This window comes from Colias eurytheme, chromosome 29 (assembly GCF_061535395.1).
Source record: "Colias eurytheme isolate Ceu_HAF_F1 chromosome 29, ilColEury1 Martin Lab GWU primary, whole genome shotgun sequence".
NCBI classification, from domain to species: Eukaryota; Metazoa; Arthropoda; class Insecta; order Lepidoptera; family Pieridae; genus Colias; species Colias eurytheme.
The window spans coordinates 94,279-110,371 of NC_143008.1; the positions used below are offsets into that span (position 1 = coordinate 94,279).

Below are 16,093 nucleotides of genomic sequence, written 5' to 3' on the forward strand. Positions count from 1 at the left end.
GTTGACACCGCGCACGCGGATAGCCCTTGGCAAAATTTAAACGTCCATCGCTATCGATGCGCTCCTCGAGCGTCGCGCGGGCTTGCACACTACGAGGGCCGATCTCAAAAGGGACGAGAAACATGTGAAACGTATACTTTTAAACGTTAATTTCACGTAAAATATACGTTCGAACGGAGGCATGTTAGTGAAAAGTTTCAAGCGCGACCGCGAGAAAACGTATCTCGATTGCACGGTTCCCCGTGAGGTAAACCGTCCATTCGATTCCTACACTAGCGACACCGTACGTCGAATACAGTGAAACCTACTAAGTACTACTTATTTAGACTAATTATTATTACATACTATTGTCGACGTAAAGTTGAATTTTAATTAACAAAAATGGCAGACACCGCAGTCGAAACTGAAACTCCGGCGCCAGCGTCGACGCCCGCGAAGAAAGCGCCCAAAGCAGCAGCAGCAGCAGCAGCAGCGGCGTCGGGAGGAGCCAAGAAAGCGGCCAAAGCAAGATTGGCGCACCCGAAGACGTCGGAAATGGTGAACACTGCTATCAGCGATCTCAAAGAGCGTAGCGGCTCTTCCCTGCAGGCGATCAAGAAGTACATATCGGCCACGTACAAGGTGGACGCGGATAAACTGGCGCCGTTCATTAGGAGATATCTCAAGGGCGCCGTCGAATCCGGCACGCTCGTTCAGACGAAGGGCAAGGGCGCATCTGGCTCGTTCAAACTGGAGTCAAAGTCCTCCGCGGCCAAGAAGAAGACCTCTCCGTCGAGCGGAGCCGCCGGCAAGGGCTCCGGAGCGGCGGCGGCCGTCAAGGTGCGCAAATCTGGCGGCGGTGGCAAGGCGCAAGCGGCCGCCAAAAAGACGGCCGTCAACGCAGGCAGCAGGTCCAAGAAGGCGGCGGCAGCCGCCGCCGCAGCAGCGGCCGCAGACTCGTCGTCCTCGCCGTCCAAGTCGAAAGCGTCAGCGGTGAAAGACAAGAAAGTAGCTGCAGGCAGAAAGAAGCCCGCCGCGGCCGCCAAGAAGGCGCCGGCTGCGGGCAAGGCGGCCGCAAAACCCGCCGCAGCAGCGTCGGCCGCCGCGCCGAAGGCTAAGAGGAGTGCCAAACCGCCGACGAAGAAGCCGAAGGCACCGAAACCGAAGAAAGCGGCAACGCCAAAATCCAAAGCGGCCACCGCCAAGAAAGCCTCGGCCGCGTCCAAGAAGTGAACGTGTGGTGTGCGTGCAATCGATCAATCGCAAGCGCAAGCGCAACCTAATTCGACTTCGAGGAAGGTTAAGGTTGGAACTGGTTATGCAGTGCAGCGGCGACGGCGAGTGCATCGGGCACAAGTCTCAGCAAAATAGATACATATTATATATTATCTATCGCCAAAAAGCCCTTCTCAGGGCTAACATATATTTTCGAATGCGCACTCACTACGAACGTTAACGTTTCCTTCCAATTTGCGAGGACGAACAAGCAACTTGTAGGTACCTACACAATAAAACTACAATTATTACAATTTTACAAATTACATAATAGTTATGTAACATCATAATATATTATAGTAGCAACTAGCAACATGCATGCACAATATAATAACAACAAGAAAATCAAATCTACTACTAACTAATCTACAGCTTTACGTTAGGTTAGGTTTAGGTTTAGGTTTAGGTTTAGGTTAGGTTAGGTTAGGTTAGGTTTCTTAAAAAAAAACTACACAGAAATAGGAGCCCCGCGAAGCGGGGCTCCGTCGACGCGCAATGAAATAAGGAATAAATAAAAAAAAACATCAAAATATACCTACGTAATACGTACGGTAAACACACACGTTACTTTTTACCTTCAACTTGCAAAATAAAATATTATGTAACTATTCATCGCACACTGCAACACGCTACCACACAGACAGACACAGACACAGACACAGACACAGCACAGACACCGCCCGCCCGCCCCACACCAGCGCACGCCGCCCGACCGACCGCCCGCCCGACGCCCGACTCCCGATAGTACATTTTACCGAAACTTACTAAATACCTACTCTCTAAAATCTATACATACCTACTGCTATGAATAATTATTATTAATACCTAATTATTGATGGTTGTCTAGACAACACAGTCTGTTTCTGTCACCTGACAAGTTACTTTAAAAACAATCAACTAATCGTTATTATTATGAGTAACTAGCGGTCCGCCCCGGCTTCGCCCGTGGTAGGTACATATTTACGTTTTCTCTACATAAAAACCATCCTCGTACTTCAAGGAATATAATAAAAAAAAAAAAGAATTATCGAAATCGGTTCAGCCGTTCCCGAGTTATGCGCTTACCAACACATTTTGCGATTCATTTTTATATAATATGAGTAATAATAATATTTGGGGATGCTGTACACCGAATCAAAAAAAAAAATAATATTAATTAAAAGATGCTTAAATATTGTTTGTGTGTGAAATGCGAAAAAAAAAATTAACATTTTGTAAATAAATAAAATATTATATTGTACATAACAATATATTATTATTATTTGACACGGTCGTGTTCACTGCGCATCGCTCGTCGTTTGTGTTCGCTCGCATTTCACGGCGTCATGCCCACCGCAATCACTAGGACGCGTAGCCGTACACGGTACAATATATATTAAATCCGATGGTAATGTTTAAAAAAAACATACTTTAGTGATCGGCGCGTATCGTTGTACGTATCAGTTTTTCGTTTATTATACTGTCAAAGAAGAAAACCGTAAATAATGTCTGGACGCGGTAAAGGCGGTAAAGTGAAGGGGAAGGCAAAGTCACGTTCCAACCGTGCCGGTCTGCAGTTCCCCGTCGGCCGTATTCACAGATTGCTCAGGAAGGGCAATTACGCGGAGCGCGTGGGCGCCGGTGCCCCGGTCTACCTGGCGGCCGTGATGGAGTACCTGGCGGCTGAAGTTCTCGAGTTGGCCGGCAACGCGGCGCGCGACAACAAGAAGACTAGAATTATTCCGAGACATCTGCAATTGGCCATACGTAACGACGAAGAGCTGAACAAGCTCCTCTCCGGCGTGACCATAGCACAGGGCGGTGTATTGCCTAACATTCAGGCTGTGCTGCTGCCCAAGAAGACGGAGAAGAAGGCCTAATTGGATTGCATTGCATTGCATTGCATTTACCAATAACGATACAATTACATATTTTTATGTATGTTCATCATAATATTATTATGAATTGTTCAAAAGGCCCTTTTCAGGGCCGCAATATATGTCTTGACAACAACGATAGATAGAGTTTCTAGCAGCCTAAACTCTCATCTCTTCAGTGATCGTTTACCATTTGACACGTACACCAGAACATGAATAATATTAATCTATGTACAATAAACTAGCTGCGCTCCGCGGTTTCACCCGCATTTAATATTATATTATAATATAGCCTTTAACCCTAGAACCGTACCCGTATTAAAAAAAGTAACATTCATTTGAGTCTTTTTAATTTAATTTATAATGGCATTTTTGTATTTGATCAGTAGTTCCTGAGATTAGCGCGTTCAAACAAACAAACAAACTCTTCAGCTTTATAATATTAGGATATATTATGTAGATAAGAATTATACATAATAATTATTATAGATGTTTAATTGTTTAGTTTATAATAAACCCCTTCTTGTTGAACGCATCAAAATCCGTTCCGTTTCATTTTATGTTTGTTTGTAATATATATTATAATAACTAGCTGTGCCCCGCGGTTTCACCCGCATTGCTCCGCTCCTATTGGTCTTAGCGTGATTATATTATATTATAGCCTATAGCCTTCCTCGATAAATGGGCTATCTAACACCGAAATAATTTCTGAAATTCGATTAGTAGTTCCTGAGATTAGCGTGTTCAAATAAACAAACAAACTCTTCAGCTTTATAATATGATTGTTTTCCTATCCTGAAGATTAAGATAAATTATGTAAATTGAATCTTACTATTGTGACAAATATCTGCTCGATGTACGTATTCGAAGCTGATACTGGACTATTTCTCCTTTCTGCAGAGGACAATACCTATATTGTGTTTTCTAGATGATTGCGCAAGTCACTTCGTTTTCGTCAAGCGGGAAACTTGGAATATTGAAAGTAGGGAGGCGAGCAACTGTTTTCATACTTCGTATTGTGTAAGCTGGAAATTTAAATAAATATTAAATCAAGTAAAATTTGATTTATTTAAAGAAAAACCCTTTCCCGTAGGATTTCCGGGATAAAACCTATCTTATGTCCTTTCTCGGGTATCAAAATATCTCTATACCAAATTTCAATCAATCAATATTATAATATCAATATTATATTTATTTTGACAGACATCGTCAGTTTGATTTATTGGTGTCAATTAAAAAAAATAAAAAAGTTTAACACAAATAAGGTTTCATATATTATCTTTAATTAAGATACATATTTTAAAATAAAACCCTCCTTGATGATTCCCAATTCGACTGTAGTCTGTACTGTTATTTTACCTTAGCCTTATGTGATTTAAAAAAAAAATAAAATGCCAAATGTAAACATCTAAATGATTCACCGCATGTTCACCGCCCACTGTGTGGAGGGGACGCTTACGCTCCACGGTATTGGCCGATAACCAAAAGTGCTAGCTCGCATTACTAACCGACGGCCGTAACGCCGTGTGGCGCGATCTGGACCGGTTTTATACAGAAACGGAAAAAATTTGGAATATACAGTTTCAATTGATTGTACTTATACTACAACAAGCAACATGCCGCCAAAAACGAGTGGAAAGGCCGCCAAGAAGTCCGGAAAAGCGCAGAAGAACATCTCCAAGTCTGACAAGAAAAAGAAGAAGCACAAGAGGAAGGAGAGCTACGCCATTTACATTTACAAGGTGCTCAAGCAGGTCCACCCCGACACCGGTATCTCCTCGAAGGCCATGTCCATCATGAACTCGTTCGTGAACGACATTTTCGAGCGCATCGCCGCGGAGGCGTCCCGGCTCGCTCACTACAACAAGCGGTCGACCATCACGTCGCGAGAGGTGCAAACCTCCGTGCGGCTGCTGCTGCCCGGCGAGCTCGCCAAGCACGCGGTCAGCGAGGGCACAAAGGCTGTCACCAAGTACACGAGCTCCAAGTGAGCGGTGAGCGGTCGTCGGGACAACGGCGTGGCGTGTTCGACTTATCGAACGCCCGCTCGCTCGCGTTTTGTGTTTATTATTATTATATACTATCAAAACAACAACGGCCCTTTTCAGGGCCACAATATATTTCATGAATGAATTGTGTGTGTGTGTACACGCCAAAAATACGTTTCTCCAACACGAACAACAGCAGTGAGAAAAAAAAAACCTAAAGTTGTAATTTTGAAATTCGAATTTCGAATTATACGTTCAACAATAATTATTAACGTTGGTCATATTTTGTGGGTATGATTTATTTTATTTTATTTACAAACTAGGGCTTCGCCCGTGGTACATATTATTTCGCAATAATAAAAAGTAGCCTATGTATGTTCTTTCTCAGCGTCTAAAGATTGCCTGTGCCAAATTTCATCAAAATCGGTCCAGTAGTTTTGATGATGACAAATAAAAACAAATTCATAATAAATTATATACCATCATGATTTGGCTCGATATTTTTATACATGTTACATAATTTTTTTTCACTCACAACCATTTTATTACTTATATATTAATATAACAACGCAATGCGATTTCATGTACTATCTTTGAATCAATATTATATTTATTTTGACAGACATCGTCAGTTTGATTTATTGGTGTCAATTTAAAAAAATAAAAAAGTTTAACACAAATAAGGTTTCATATCTTTAATTAAGTTAAGATATTAAATAAAATCCTCCTTGATGATTCCCAATTCGACTGTAGTCTGTACTGTTATTTTACCTCAGCCTTATGTCAAAACGTAAATTTAATTGATATACAACAAAAAATTAATAATATTAATTATTAAATGGAGAAATAATTAAACTTGTACAGTTAATTTGAAGTTATTTTTTTTTTAATAACTGTTTAACAAATAAATGGTAGATTGATTAGTTATCGCCCGCGGCTGTGCCTGCATTGTTCAGAACGTAACAAATTATATATACTAAAAGCTTCCTCGAGATGCAGCCTATCTATTGAAATAAACCGCATCAAAATCGGTTCTCTAGTTTTAATTATACAAATTTATATAGGGAATATAGCACACACGGACAGACATTCAAACCGATTTTCTGTTATATTTATATAGTTTTGTGTTTTGCAATAGTTTTGGTAAATTAATATTTTGTACTAGATTTCCGCCCGCGGCTTCGCCCGCGTTTTCAAAGGAAAACCCGCATAGTTCCCGTTCCCGCGGGATTTCCGGGATAAAACCTACCCTATGTGTTAATCCAAGTTACCTTCTATATGTGTGCTAAATTTCATTGTAATCGGTTCAGTAGTATTTTTCCGGACGTATAGAAATTTTCCTGGTGTATGGAAATTTTCCGGACTGAGAAAATTTTTCCTAACCTAACCTAACCTAACCTAACCTAACCTCTCCTAACCTAACCTAACCTCTCCTAACCTAACCCAACCTAACCCAACCTAACCTAACCTAACCTAACCTAACCTAACCTAACCTAACCTAACCTAACCTAACCTCTCCTAACCTAACCTAACCTAACCTAACCTAACCTAACCTAACCTAACCTAACGTAACCTAACCTAACCTAACCTAACGTAACCTAACGTAACCTAACCTAACCTAACCTAACCTAACGTAACCTAACCTAACCTAACCTAACCTAACCTAACCTCTCCTAACCTAACGTAACCTAACGTAACCTAACCTAACCTAACCTAACCTAACGTAACCTAACCTCTCCTAACCTAACGTAACCTAACGTAACCTAACGTAACCTAACCTAACGTAACCTAACCTAACCTAACCTAACCTAACCTAACCTAACCTAACCTCTCCTAACCTAACCTAACCTAACCTCTCCTAACCTAACCTAACCTAACCTAACCTAACCTAACCTAACCTCTCCTAACCTAACCTAACCTAACCTAACCTAACCTAACCTAACCTAACCTAACCTAACCTAACCTAACCTAACCTAACCTAACCTAACCTAACCTAACCTAACCTAACCTAACCTAACCTAACCTAACCTAACCTAACCTAACGTAACCTAACGTAACCTAACCTAACCTAACCTATCCTTTTCCACCTTATAGAAATTTTTCCTGACGTATAGAAATTTTCCTGGCTTATATAAATGTTCCTGACTTATAGAAATTTTCCGGACTTATAAAAATTCTCCTGTCTTATAGAAATTTTCCTTTCTTATGGAATAATCAAGTTGAAGATTACTCGAGATCTCAAAAACGGCGCAACGGATTTTGATGCGGTTTATTTTAATAGATATAATTTTTAAATGTTCATAAAATTTGCAACCGAACGAGGCCGCGGCGAATTTCTAGTTAGGTATATTATGAACGTATTATGTATTTGTTGGTATTTTTTTTTTTTTTTTTTAGTGCTGTTTTGTTTTGGTATACGAAAATACCTATGTAGAGTATGAAGTAAAATAAATATAGTTTGAAAAACTAAAAAACACGCTTTCAAGTTAGATACATACCACTAAAAAGTAGAAAATAATAATTCTTTAATCTTGTAATCAAGCAATAACCAAGACATATTTTATTTTTGAACGCATTTTTATGAAACTTTGCACCTATGTAGAGTATGTATGAAGTAAAATAAAAAAGTAGAATAATTTCCATCCATTTTGGATAAGGTACATGTAAATTTAATGAATAGATCCAGTACGACCATACCATAATGACGAACATAACAATATTATGACATGGGCTGTGTATGACATTGACAATATTATGACAGTGCAGATTGCACATTGCACATTGAAGATCGTTTTTTTTTTTTGTTTTCGAGTTCGAGTAGTTAATTTTGCATCAGGAATCGTGCAAATCCAACACAAAACTTTGATTATTATTATTTTATCTCTCTTTTCTCGACATACACACCGCGCGAACGGTTACTTATCGATGTCTCTCTCGCACTCGACTACGATGAATAACGAAACGGAGACGAGTGTACCTAATGTGTTTATAAAAACGGCGTCGTACCCGTTTTCGTATTCATTCGAAGCGCAACCACTTCTCCGTGCGGTCGTATTTGTTGTTTTATTTCTCTATAATAAATATAGTGAATTCGAATTTCGAACAAGCCCCCCGGTCACAATGGCTCGCACAAAGCAGACCGCTCGCAAGTCCACCGGTGGAAAGGCGCCGAGGAAGCAGCTCGCCACCAAAGCGGCCCGCAAGAGTGCGCCCGCAACCGGTGGCGTGAAGAAGCCCCATCGCTACAGGCCCGGCACGGTTGCTCTGCGTGAGATTCGTCGCTACCAGAAGAGCACTGAGCTACTGATCCGCAAGTTGCCGTTCCAACGTCTCGTTCGTGAGATAGCGCAGGACTTCAAGACCGACCTCCGCTTCCAGAGCTCGGCCGTCATGGCCCTGCAGGAGGCGAGCGAAGCGTACCTCGTAGGTCTATTTGAAGACACCAATCTGTGCGCTATACACGCTAAGAGAGTGACCATTATGCCAAAGGACATTCAATTGGCCCGCCGTATCCGTGGTGAACGCGCCTAAGATCCGTTTGTTGTTTGCATTGTTCGTGTCTCGTGTCGTGTCGTGTGGTGTGTGGTTTCAATATGAAATAACATAACATAACATGACATAGCACAGAGGACACGTCATCGGACATCGAATGTTAAAAAAAAAAGGCCCTTTTCAGGGCCGCACGTGATTCATTTTAATAGTAGGTACCTAACCTAACTATAAACGTTTTCCACTGTGCAGTAACGGAAACATACAACGAAATATCTAATAATATAATGATAATATTGTTATGAGAATGATAAAATGTATTAATATTATTATATTACTATTATAAACAGAAAACTTACCTACCTGATGAATTTTAGATTTTAGTAATGTAATCATTCAGTAGCCATTAACTTTAAATTCTTCTTATGAAATAGTTTTATTTAATACTAGCGGTCCGCCCCGGCTTCGCCCGTGGTACATGTTTACGTTTTCTCTACATAAAAACCATCCTCGTACTTCCAGGAATATAATAAAAAAAGAATTATCGAAATCGGTTCAGCCGTTTTCGAGTTATGCGCTTACCAACACATTTTGCGATTCATTTTTATATATAAGAAGATTATAAATGCGAAAGTTGTTGATGGATGGACGTATGTATGTATGTGTTGAACCGATTACAATGAAATTTAGCACACATAATAATAGAGAGATAATAGAGTACAAGTGAAATGATAGTGAGTGTTGTAGTTTTGCGCGCGTGGGGAAACATATCCATAATACAATAATATATAATATTGTGGAATTAATGAATCGTATGCGGCCCTGAAAAGGGCCTTTTTGTTGTTAATTTGTTTGTTTCAAAATCATCGCCGTGGTGGTCGTACGCCCATCTTTATTCGTACCAAGAATAATAATTATTAAAAGGCCGAATCGATTGCATGGAAGAATTATTGACGTACGTACGAACGGACGGACGATCTTTGAAGTAACACAATTAATTAACCGCCGAATCCGTAGAGGGTACGTCCCTGACGTTTCAGCGCGTACACGACGTCCATTGCGGTGACGGTCTTCCTCTTTGCGTGCTCGGTGTAAGTGACGGCGTCACGGATCACGTTCTCGAGGAATACCTTGAGAACGCCGCGCGTCTCTTCGTATATCAAACCGGATATACGCTTGACGCCACCCCTGCGAGCGAGACGACGGATCGCGGGCTTCGTGATACCCTGGATGTTGTCACGGAGCACCTTCCTGTGCCGCTTAGCGCCACCTTTTCCGAGCCCCTTGCCTCCTTTACCGCGGCCTGTCATATCGCCGACTGTCTTGCGTTATTCTACTCGTTTACTTGCTTACTCGCTGCGTGCCCGAAAGCTTGTGCGCTTCGCGCAGCAAGGGTCTTCACACACGCGGCCTCCGTTAGGAGGCTGCGTGGGGGATGCTGTTCAGGACGATTCGTCCTCTGCAGCAGGTTGATAGCGCTGCCCGCTAATACGGGCAGGTCACTGGGAGGACGAATCGCCCTGTTTGGGGATAGAAATATTTGTTAATTGGGGCACAGTATAGGAGACTGTGCCCGACTTTTTAAACCTTTTCGCATTTTGCGAAGACTCGACCGACCTGTGTTTGGTTTTACGAGCCCGTCTTAGACTTGTGTCTAAGCCGGGGACGGACAGGGAACCCGGGAGCGACACAAAACCGATGGGTGTGATAGGAGGCGCCAATTGCGCGTGGGGATAGGCGTAGGAGTGGCTGGGTACGTTGTGTACCGACTGTGAAGGAGTTATGCAGGGTGAGGCGACAGACGGCGCGATAGAGAGCGCCGTCGCAGGCGGGGCTTGCGGGGGTGGGGGCGTTATTTGGGATTGCGCTATTTGCGCGTGGGAGTGGATTTGGTAGGAGGGAATAGTGAGGGGCGCACAAAGTGCGTGGGCGGTAGGTGGCGCTGGAAGCGCGGTATGGGGCGCCGGCATTGTTTGCAATGCCGGTGGTGAGGACGGCGTGTTCGCCTTAGGAGAGGGGGGTGGTAGTAGATCGCGCGGATTTGGACGACGCGACCCGGGAATGGCGCGGTGCGGAGCAATCTCTCGGAGATGGGAATGAGAGGAGGCGTCCGCCCGCGAGAACATATTTTGGGAGAGACGAAGGATAAACTCATCCAGCGTTTCTACACCGAGATCGCTACGTATTAGCTCGTTTCTCACATACCTCGGCGCACCGACGATAGCGCGTAATGCGAGTGACTGCCGCGCACGCATTTTGCGGCGCAGGCTTTCACACACATACACATACCAGGCGGGCGCGGCGTACGTGAGGAGCGGCCGTAGGTAGGTTTTATAAACGCTTACCTTTATACGCAGCGGGAGTTCAGAGTATAACACCGGACGAAGTATGGCGTGGGCGGCTTTGCACTTGTTAATTACCTGCTTCACGTGGCTGTTAAAGCGAAGCCGGCAATCAATAGTTACACCTAGGTAAAGGACGGTATCGGACCATGGGATCTGCTCACCAGCCAAAGTGAGTTGGTGGGAGGGAGTCAAACCACCGAACCGAATCACCTGTGTCTTTCGCGCGTTAACAGATATCCGCCAACGATCGAAATACGCAGGCAACTCATCAAGCCAGCGTTGCGCCTTAACCATCGCATGCGTTGTATTCAACGATGCGGCGATTAAAGCTACATCGTCGGCGTATAGCGCGAGGATTTGATTAGAATTTGGCGCGGGGGAGGGGAAGTCATCTGTGTAGGCGGAGTATAGCGCGGGCGATAAACAGCTGCCCTGCGGGACACCCGCCTGCACAGAGTGGTTTCGGGAAATGGCGGGGGACACGGAAACGTGAAAGGAGCGGTCCGTGAGGAAGGAGTGCAATATCCTCACGAGCCGCGCGGGGCATTGGGTAGTGGTAAGGATCTTATATATAAGACCCTCGTGCCAGACGCGGTCGAAAGCCTTTTCGATATCTAGGAATATTGCGACCGCTCTCTCATTCCTGTTCAAGGCGGAGCTAACATGGTGCAATACTCTAGATACCTGAAGGGTGGTACTGTGTGCCGAGCGAAAGCCGAATTGCTCAGCGCGCGGCGACACGTACGGACGCAGCATAGGCAGCAGTAGTGACTCGAACACTTTGGAGACTGTGCTCAACAAGGTGATGGGTCGATAACTGCCCGCTAAGGAGGCATTCTTGCCGGGTTTGGGGATCATTATTACGCGACCGGTTTTCCACACTGAAGGGAAATGACCGGCGCGCAATATACCGTTAAACAGCCGCGACAAAGCCGCGACTGTTTTACGGGGGAGGTGGCGAAGGGATTCGTTCGTCACGCCGTCCTCACCGGGCGCTTTGCGCAACTTTGTACGCGAAATCGCACGGCGGACGGCGGACGGGGAGGTGAAGAATACTTCCTCAGCGGGCGGTATCGGTGATGCTAGAAAACCTGATAGGTGTTCGTTCACCACTGCTGCGTGGGCGGCGCTCGACGGCGTCAGGGGGTTCGGCTGAAAAACTTGTGCCAGATGTTCGGCGAACAAGTCAGCGCGACCCTGAGGGGCGTATATATAATTACCCGCGGAATCGGTGAGTGGGCGCGCGGGGGCGGCTGAGGATTTAAGCCTGCGACAGAGGTTGTGGAGCGAGGGCCAGTCCTCGGCGGCCGAGTCGATCGCACGGTGCCAGCCCTCGATCCTGTTCGCCTCAAGCGCATCGCTAACTTGCTCTCGCAAACGAGCAAGTTGCCGCTTGAGGGTGGGACAGCGCGAATGCTGCCACTGCCGTCGCAGAGCTCGCTTCCTCTGGATAAGGGCTTTGATATGAGAAGGAATAGGGGGGAGTATGGACGTGGACGGTTTAAGAGTCGTGGCTTGGACAAGAGCGGACTTGAGTGCATCATGCAAGTCATTTGCGAATATCTCCACGTCCTCGGCGCTTGAAACCGCGCGTGAGGGCGTAGAGCGCTCAAGCGCATTCGCAAATAACTCCCAATTAACACAGCGGCGGGAGTAGGATGAGGCAAGCGCGGAACTGTTTGCGGTGATCTCGACCAATACCGGCAGGTGGTCTGAGCCGAGATCGTCCACAATAACAGTTTGCGTCATCGACTGGCGGATCACATTGTGAATCGTAAAGTCGATGACGTCCGCTTGGTGGGAGTCTGTACGAGGATAATGAGTAGGTTCGGAAGGGCCCTCCATAACAATGTCGTTATAATCGATAATGTTATAAAGGGCTTTGCCGTTGCAACAATCGAGGCGGGATAGCCAGTGCGAATGCTTACTGTTCCAGTCACCCGCGGCGATCGTCGGCACGCTCGAGGCGAAAAGACGTTTCACCTCGTTCGTGTCAACTCTCCCCCCGGGCGGCCTGTATACAGCATACATTCGCAGCCTGCCCACCGGAAACTCCGCCTCGATGCCGAGCGCGGAAAAGGATTGGGATGTGAAAGCGGGGAGTGGGGTGTGAGGGATGGACTTGCGGATAAGGATCGCAAGTCCGCGGTACTTACGCCCATACGGGGAGCATTCGTCCTGTCTGTACGAGACGTAGCCAGACGCGCTGAGTTTGTCAGGCGCGCCCAGGTGCGTCTCGTTTAGGAGGACGACGTCTACTCGTTGTTCCCGCATGAGGTGGCGCAGTAGTGTCGCTCTCTCCTTGCTGAGCCCGCTCGCGTTCCAGTAAATGAAGCGGTTACTCACTGTTGAGCGAGAGTCAGCAGGCCCTGCATGATGATGGGGATCGGGTCGGCGCCTTCCTCCAGCGCGGCCAGCATGCTCTGGAGCACCTGGCACGCCACTCGCATCGCAGCCCGCTTGGCTGGGTCGAGTTGTGCCGATGCTGGGCCGAGCTGTGTCGAGCTGGGTTGAGCTGTGCGCTGTTGCAGTACTCGGGCGGGTTCGGGTAAGTTCGGCTGCGTTCGTTGCGCCGAAGTTACCCGAGCGGAGGTCGGCGGTTGCGCTCGTGTATGCTCGGGCTGGCGCTGCTGCGCATGCGCCGGCGCCTGCGGAATGTGCGCGGGCGGGCCGGCGGGGAGCACGGAGGCGGTAGCGGTCCGAGGGGGCTGCGTGCGGGAACGTTTCTTACCGCTGCGCCCCTTTCGGTTTCTTTTTGCGGAGGTGGTTGCGGGGGCGTTATTCGCTGCCGCCATGAGACCCGTGGTGAGGGCCTCTCCGCGAGGCACCGGCTCCACGGGCGCGGGTGGCGCCGCCGGCGCGCTGGGCCGCACATTCGGTGCGGCGCGCGGCTGCTGCGGCTGCTGCTGGGTGGTTGTGGTGCGCGCTATCGGGCCCGCCTTCTTGTTGCGGGCCTCGCGCCGCAGCACCGGGCATGAGGCGTGGTTGGCGGGATGTGGTCCCGCGCAATTGGCGCAGATGGGAGGGGCGTCCCTCGGCCGCGGGCAGTCCGCGGTCGCATGGCTCCCGCCACAACGCACACAGGCAAGCGGCCTGTGGCAGTTGTGTGACGAGTGCCGGAAGCCCTGGCACCTGTGACACTGCGCGGGGCCCCGCTTGGAGCGCCACGCCTCAATGGTGACGCCGGGCATGTACAGCAACTCCTTAATTGCGTAGATGCCCGGCGTGAGGTTCTCCGTCTTCTTCAAGATGACGAGGAAGATGCAGCCGGGGCGCCCTTTCCGGGCGCGAATGGGCCGCGCGAATTCCGGGTCATATCCCCGGTCGCGCAGCGCAGCCATGAGCTCTTCGGGCTGCGTGTTTACCGGCAGCCCGCGGACGGCGACTTTGACACTGCGCTCAGCCTCAGGGGAGTACGAGAACCAGGAGATCTCCTCTCCCTCCTCCTGGATGTGGCGCAGGTACCGGTCGACCGCCCGGTATTCCGCCTCGTCTTGGGGCGAGAAGCGCACGCCAGTCCCGTAGGCGCGCGCGCTCACCTGTCTCCCCAGCGAAGCGGTGATGTTACGTAGGTGAGTCGCCCAGTTTGGGAGCGACTCAACCACGATCGGCGGGTAGCGGGGCGACTTCGGCGCGCCGCTAGGCGGTGCCGTAGTAGCAGTAGTAGGTGCGGGGGCAGTGGCGCTAGGTGGCGCTGCTGTCACCCTCGGTGTGGGGGCGGTCGGCTGCGCAGGCGCACTGGCGCGCTGCAAGCCGGACGGGCCCGGTTGCGGCTCCTCGGCCGCCTCCACGTTGATACGGCGGGGGCGGCGCGGATCACGTGGGTGGAGTGGTGGCACGACGGCGCCTGCACTTACCGCCGCGTAGGTGGGCGGAACGGGTGTGGCTGCGGCCGTGTCTGTCTCCATGGTGTCTGCCATGGCGGTGGTGGTAGCGGATGTAGCGGGGAGGAGGGCGGGAGTCTGGCAAGGCCGCTTGGCCTGCGCCGACTCGACCTGCTCCTCTTCCTCGTCGCTGCTGAGGGGGCGACGGCGCCTCGCCCGTGGCTTGCCCGGAGGGATCGGGAGGACGGCAAGTTTTGCCAATAAAACTTGCTCGTCTTCCGGCGATGGCTCCTCCAGGCAGCCCGGCGGTATGCGCGCCAGGTCGCCTCGCCTCATCTCGATGTACGAGGCCAGCCAGCCGCGCAGCTTGCGCGACAGGAGGCCCGACGAAACGAACCGGTCGATCAGCACGGCATCCGACAAGTATGCGGTCCGTGGTGATACTCCCTGGTCCGGGTCAGGCACCTCCTCTGCGGCGGCGGCCTCAGGTATTCCCCATCGTCGGGGCTGCGTCCAAAAGGGGCGGGAGGGGCGCCCGGGAGCCGAGCTCGACCGGGCTACTCCATCGCGGCCAGTGCGCGTAACGATGCGTGGGCGCGAACTACGCGCGGGGGTCACATTTGTGTGGCCCTGAGAAGGGCCTTTGGGTCCGGCGTGCTCCATCGGGGAGCACGTGGGCGTTTGCCTGCGCTGCTGAAACGTGTTAAACACACATCACCGCCCTCTCCACTTAACGGCTTTCGCCGAGAAACGGCAGGCGGTGCTGCGGGTTATAACCGGGTATAACAGGCAAAGGCGAACTCCACGTGGGGCGACTAGCAGACCGAACTTTACACACAAAGTGGCGCAGACGCTCTGAATTGCGTAAGCAAGAGTGAGACAGCACGAGCGCAAAGCACGTGGTCGGGAGCAACGAGTGAACACGACCAGCGTCCTCGGCAAACGGACTGTCCGCGCTTCGCGCCATTTCATGTCGACTTTTATACACACACATTATACACGCGTTTCGGTCGGCTCGCCCTCGACGAGCGACGGAGACGGATAGATATATCGTGCATATCGAGGGACTGCGTTAATAATCTTTGAATAATAATAATAATAAATAACTCAATCACAATAATTGACAACATTTCATTTTTTAATCGCATATTTTAAGAGAAATTAAATAAAAAAAAAAAACGATAAATGTGATGATGACGTCATACATACGGAGGAATAAAAAATAAAAATACTATCACATTTACACTAGACATTAACAGGGTAGGTATGGCATGTGTCAAATTTCATATTAATGTAATTTTTGTGAATTATTATATAAATAAGTAGCTTGAAATTTT

At 48.1% G+C, this 16,093-nt stretch overlaps 5 protein-coding genes across 5 annotated transcripts; 4 read left to right on the forward strand and 1 right to left on the reverse strand.

The window, feature by feature from the left end:
* The first annotated feature begins 317 nt into the window (after positions 1-317).
* Positions 318-1,239, forward strand: LOC149895885 (uncharacterized). Its single transcript, XM_090118056.1, has one exon. The coding sequence runs from the start codon at positions 382-384 to the stop codon at positions 1,210-1,212; it is 831 nt and encodes a 276-aa protein (XP_089974182.1). The 5' UTR covers positions 318-381; the 3' UTR covers positions 1,213-1,239.
* A 1,356-nt stretch (positions 1,240-2,595) lies between these two features.
* Positions 2,596-3,447, forward strand: LOC149895886 (histone H2A). The gene has a single exon (XM_090117988.1). It carries the CDS (start codon positions 2,739-2,741, stop codon positions 3,111-3,113), a length of 375 nt encoding a protein of 124 aa, XP_089974114.1. The 5' UTR covers positions 2,596-2,738; the 3' UTR covers positions 3,114-3,447.
* A 1,249-nt stretch (positions 3,448-4,696) lies between these two features.
* Positions 4,697-5,586, forward strand: LOC149895887 (histone H2B). Its single transcript, XM_090118130.1, has one exon. It carries the CDS (start codon positions 4,727-4,729, stop codon positions 5,099-5,101), a length of 375 nt encoding a protein of 124 aa, XP_089974256.1. The 5' UTR covers positions 4,697-4,726; the 3' UTR covers positions 5,102-5,586.
* Positions 5,587-8,131: 2,545 nt separating this feature from the next.
* Positions 8,132-8,927, forward strand: LOC149895888 (histone H3). The gene has a single exon (XM_090118016.1). It carries the CDS (start codon positions 8,219-8,221, stop codon positions 8,627-8,629), a length of 411 nt encoding a protein of 136 aa, XP_089974142.1. The 5' UTR covers positions 8,132-8,218; the 3' UTR covers positions 8,630-8,927.
* Positions 8,928-9,335: 408 nt separating this feature from the next.
* Positions 9,336-9,952, reverse strand: LOC149895889 (histone H4). The gene has a single exon (XM_090118242.1). The coding sequence runs from the start codon at positions 9,895-9,897 to the stop codon at positions 9,586-9,588; it is 312 nt and encodes a 103-aa protein (XP_089974368.1). The 5' UTR covers positions 9,898-9,952; the 3' UTR covers positions 9,336-9,585.
* Positions 9,953-16,093: the final 6,141 nt, after the last annotated feature.

Coding starts and splice junctions, on each gene's coding strand:
- LOC149895885 (XM_090118056.1), top strand. CDS start 382: ATGGCAGACACCGCAGTCGAAACTGAAACTCCGGCGCCAGCGTCGACG.
- LOC149895886 (XM_090117988.1), top strand. CDS start 2,739: ATGTCTGGACGCGGTAAAGGCGGTAAAGTGAAGGGGAAGGCAAAGTCA.
- LOC149895887 (XM_090118130.1), top strand. CDS start 4,727: ATGCCGCCAAAAACGAGTGGAAAGGCCGCCAAGAAGTCCGGAAAAGCG.
- LOC149895888 (XM_090118016.1), top strand. CDS start 8,219: ATGGCTCGCACAAAGCAGACCGCTCGCAAGTCCACCGGTGGAAAGGCG.
- LOC149895889 (XM_090118242.1), bottom strand. CDS start 9,897: ATGACAGGCCGCGGTAAAGGAGGCAAGGGGCTCGGAAAAGGTGGCGCT.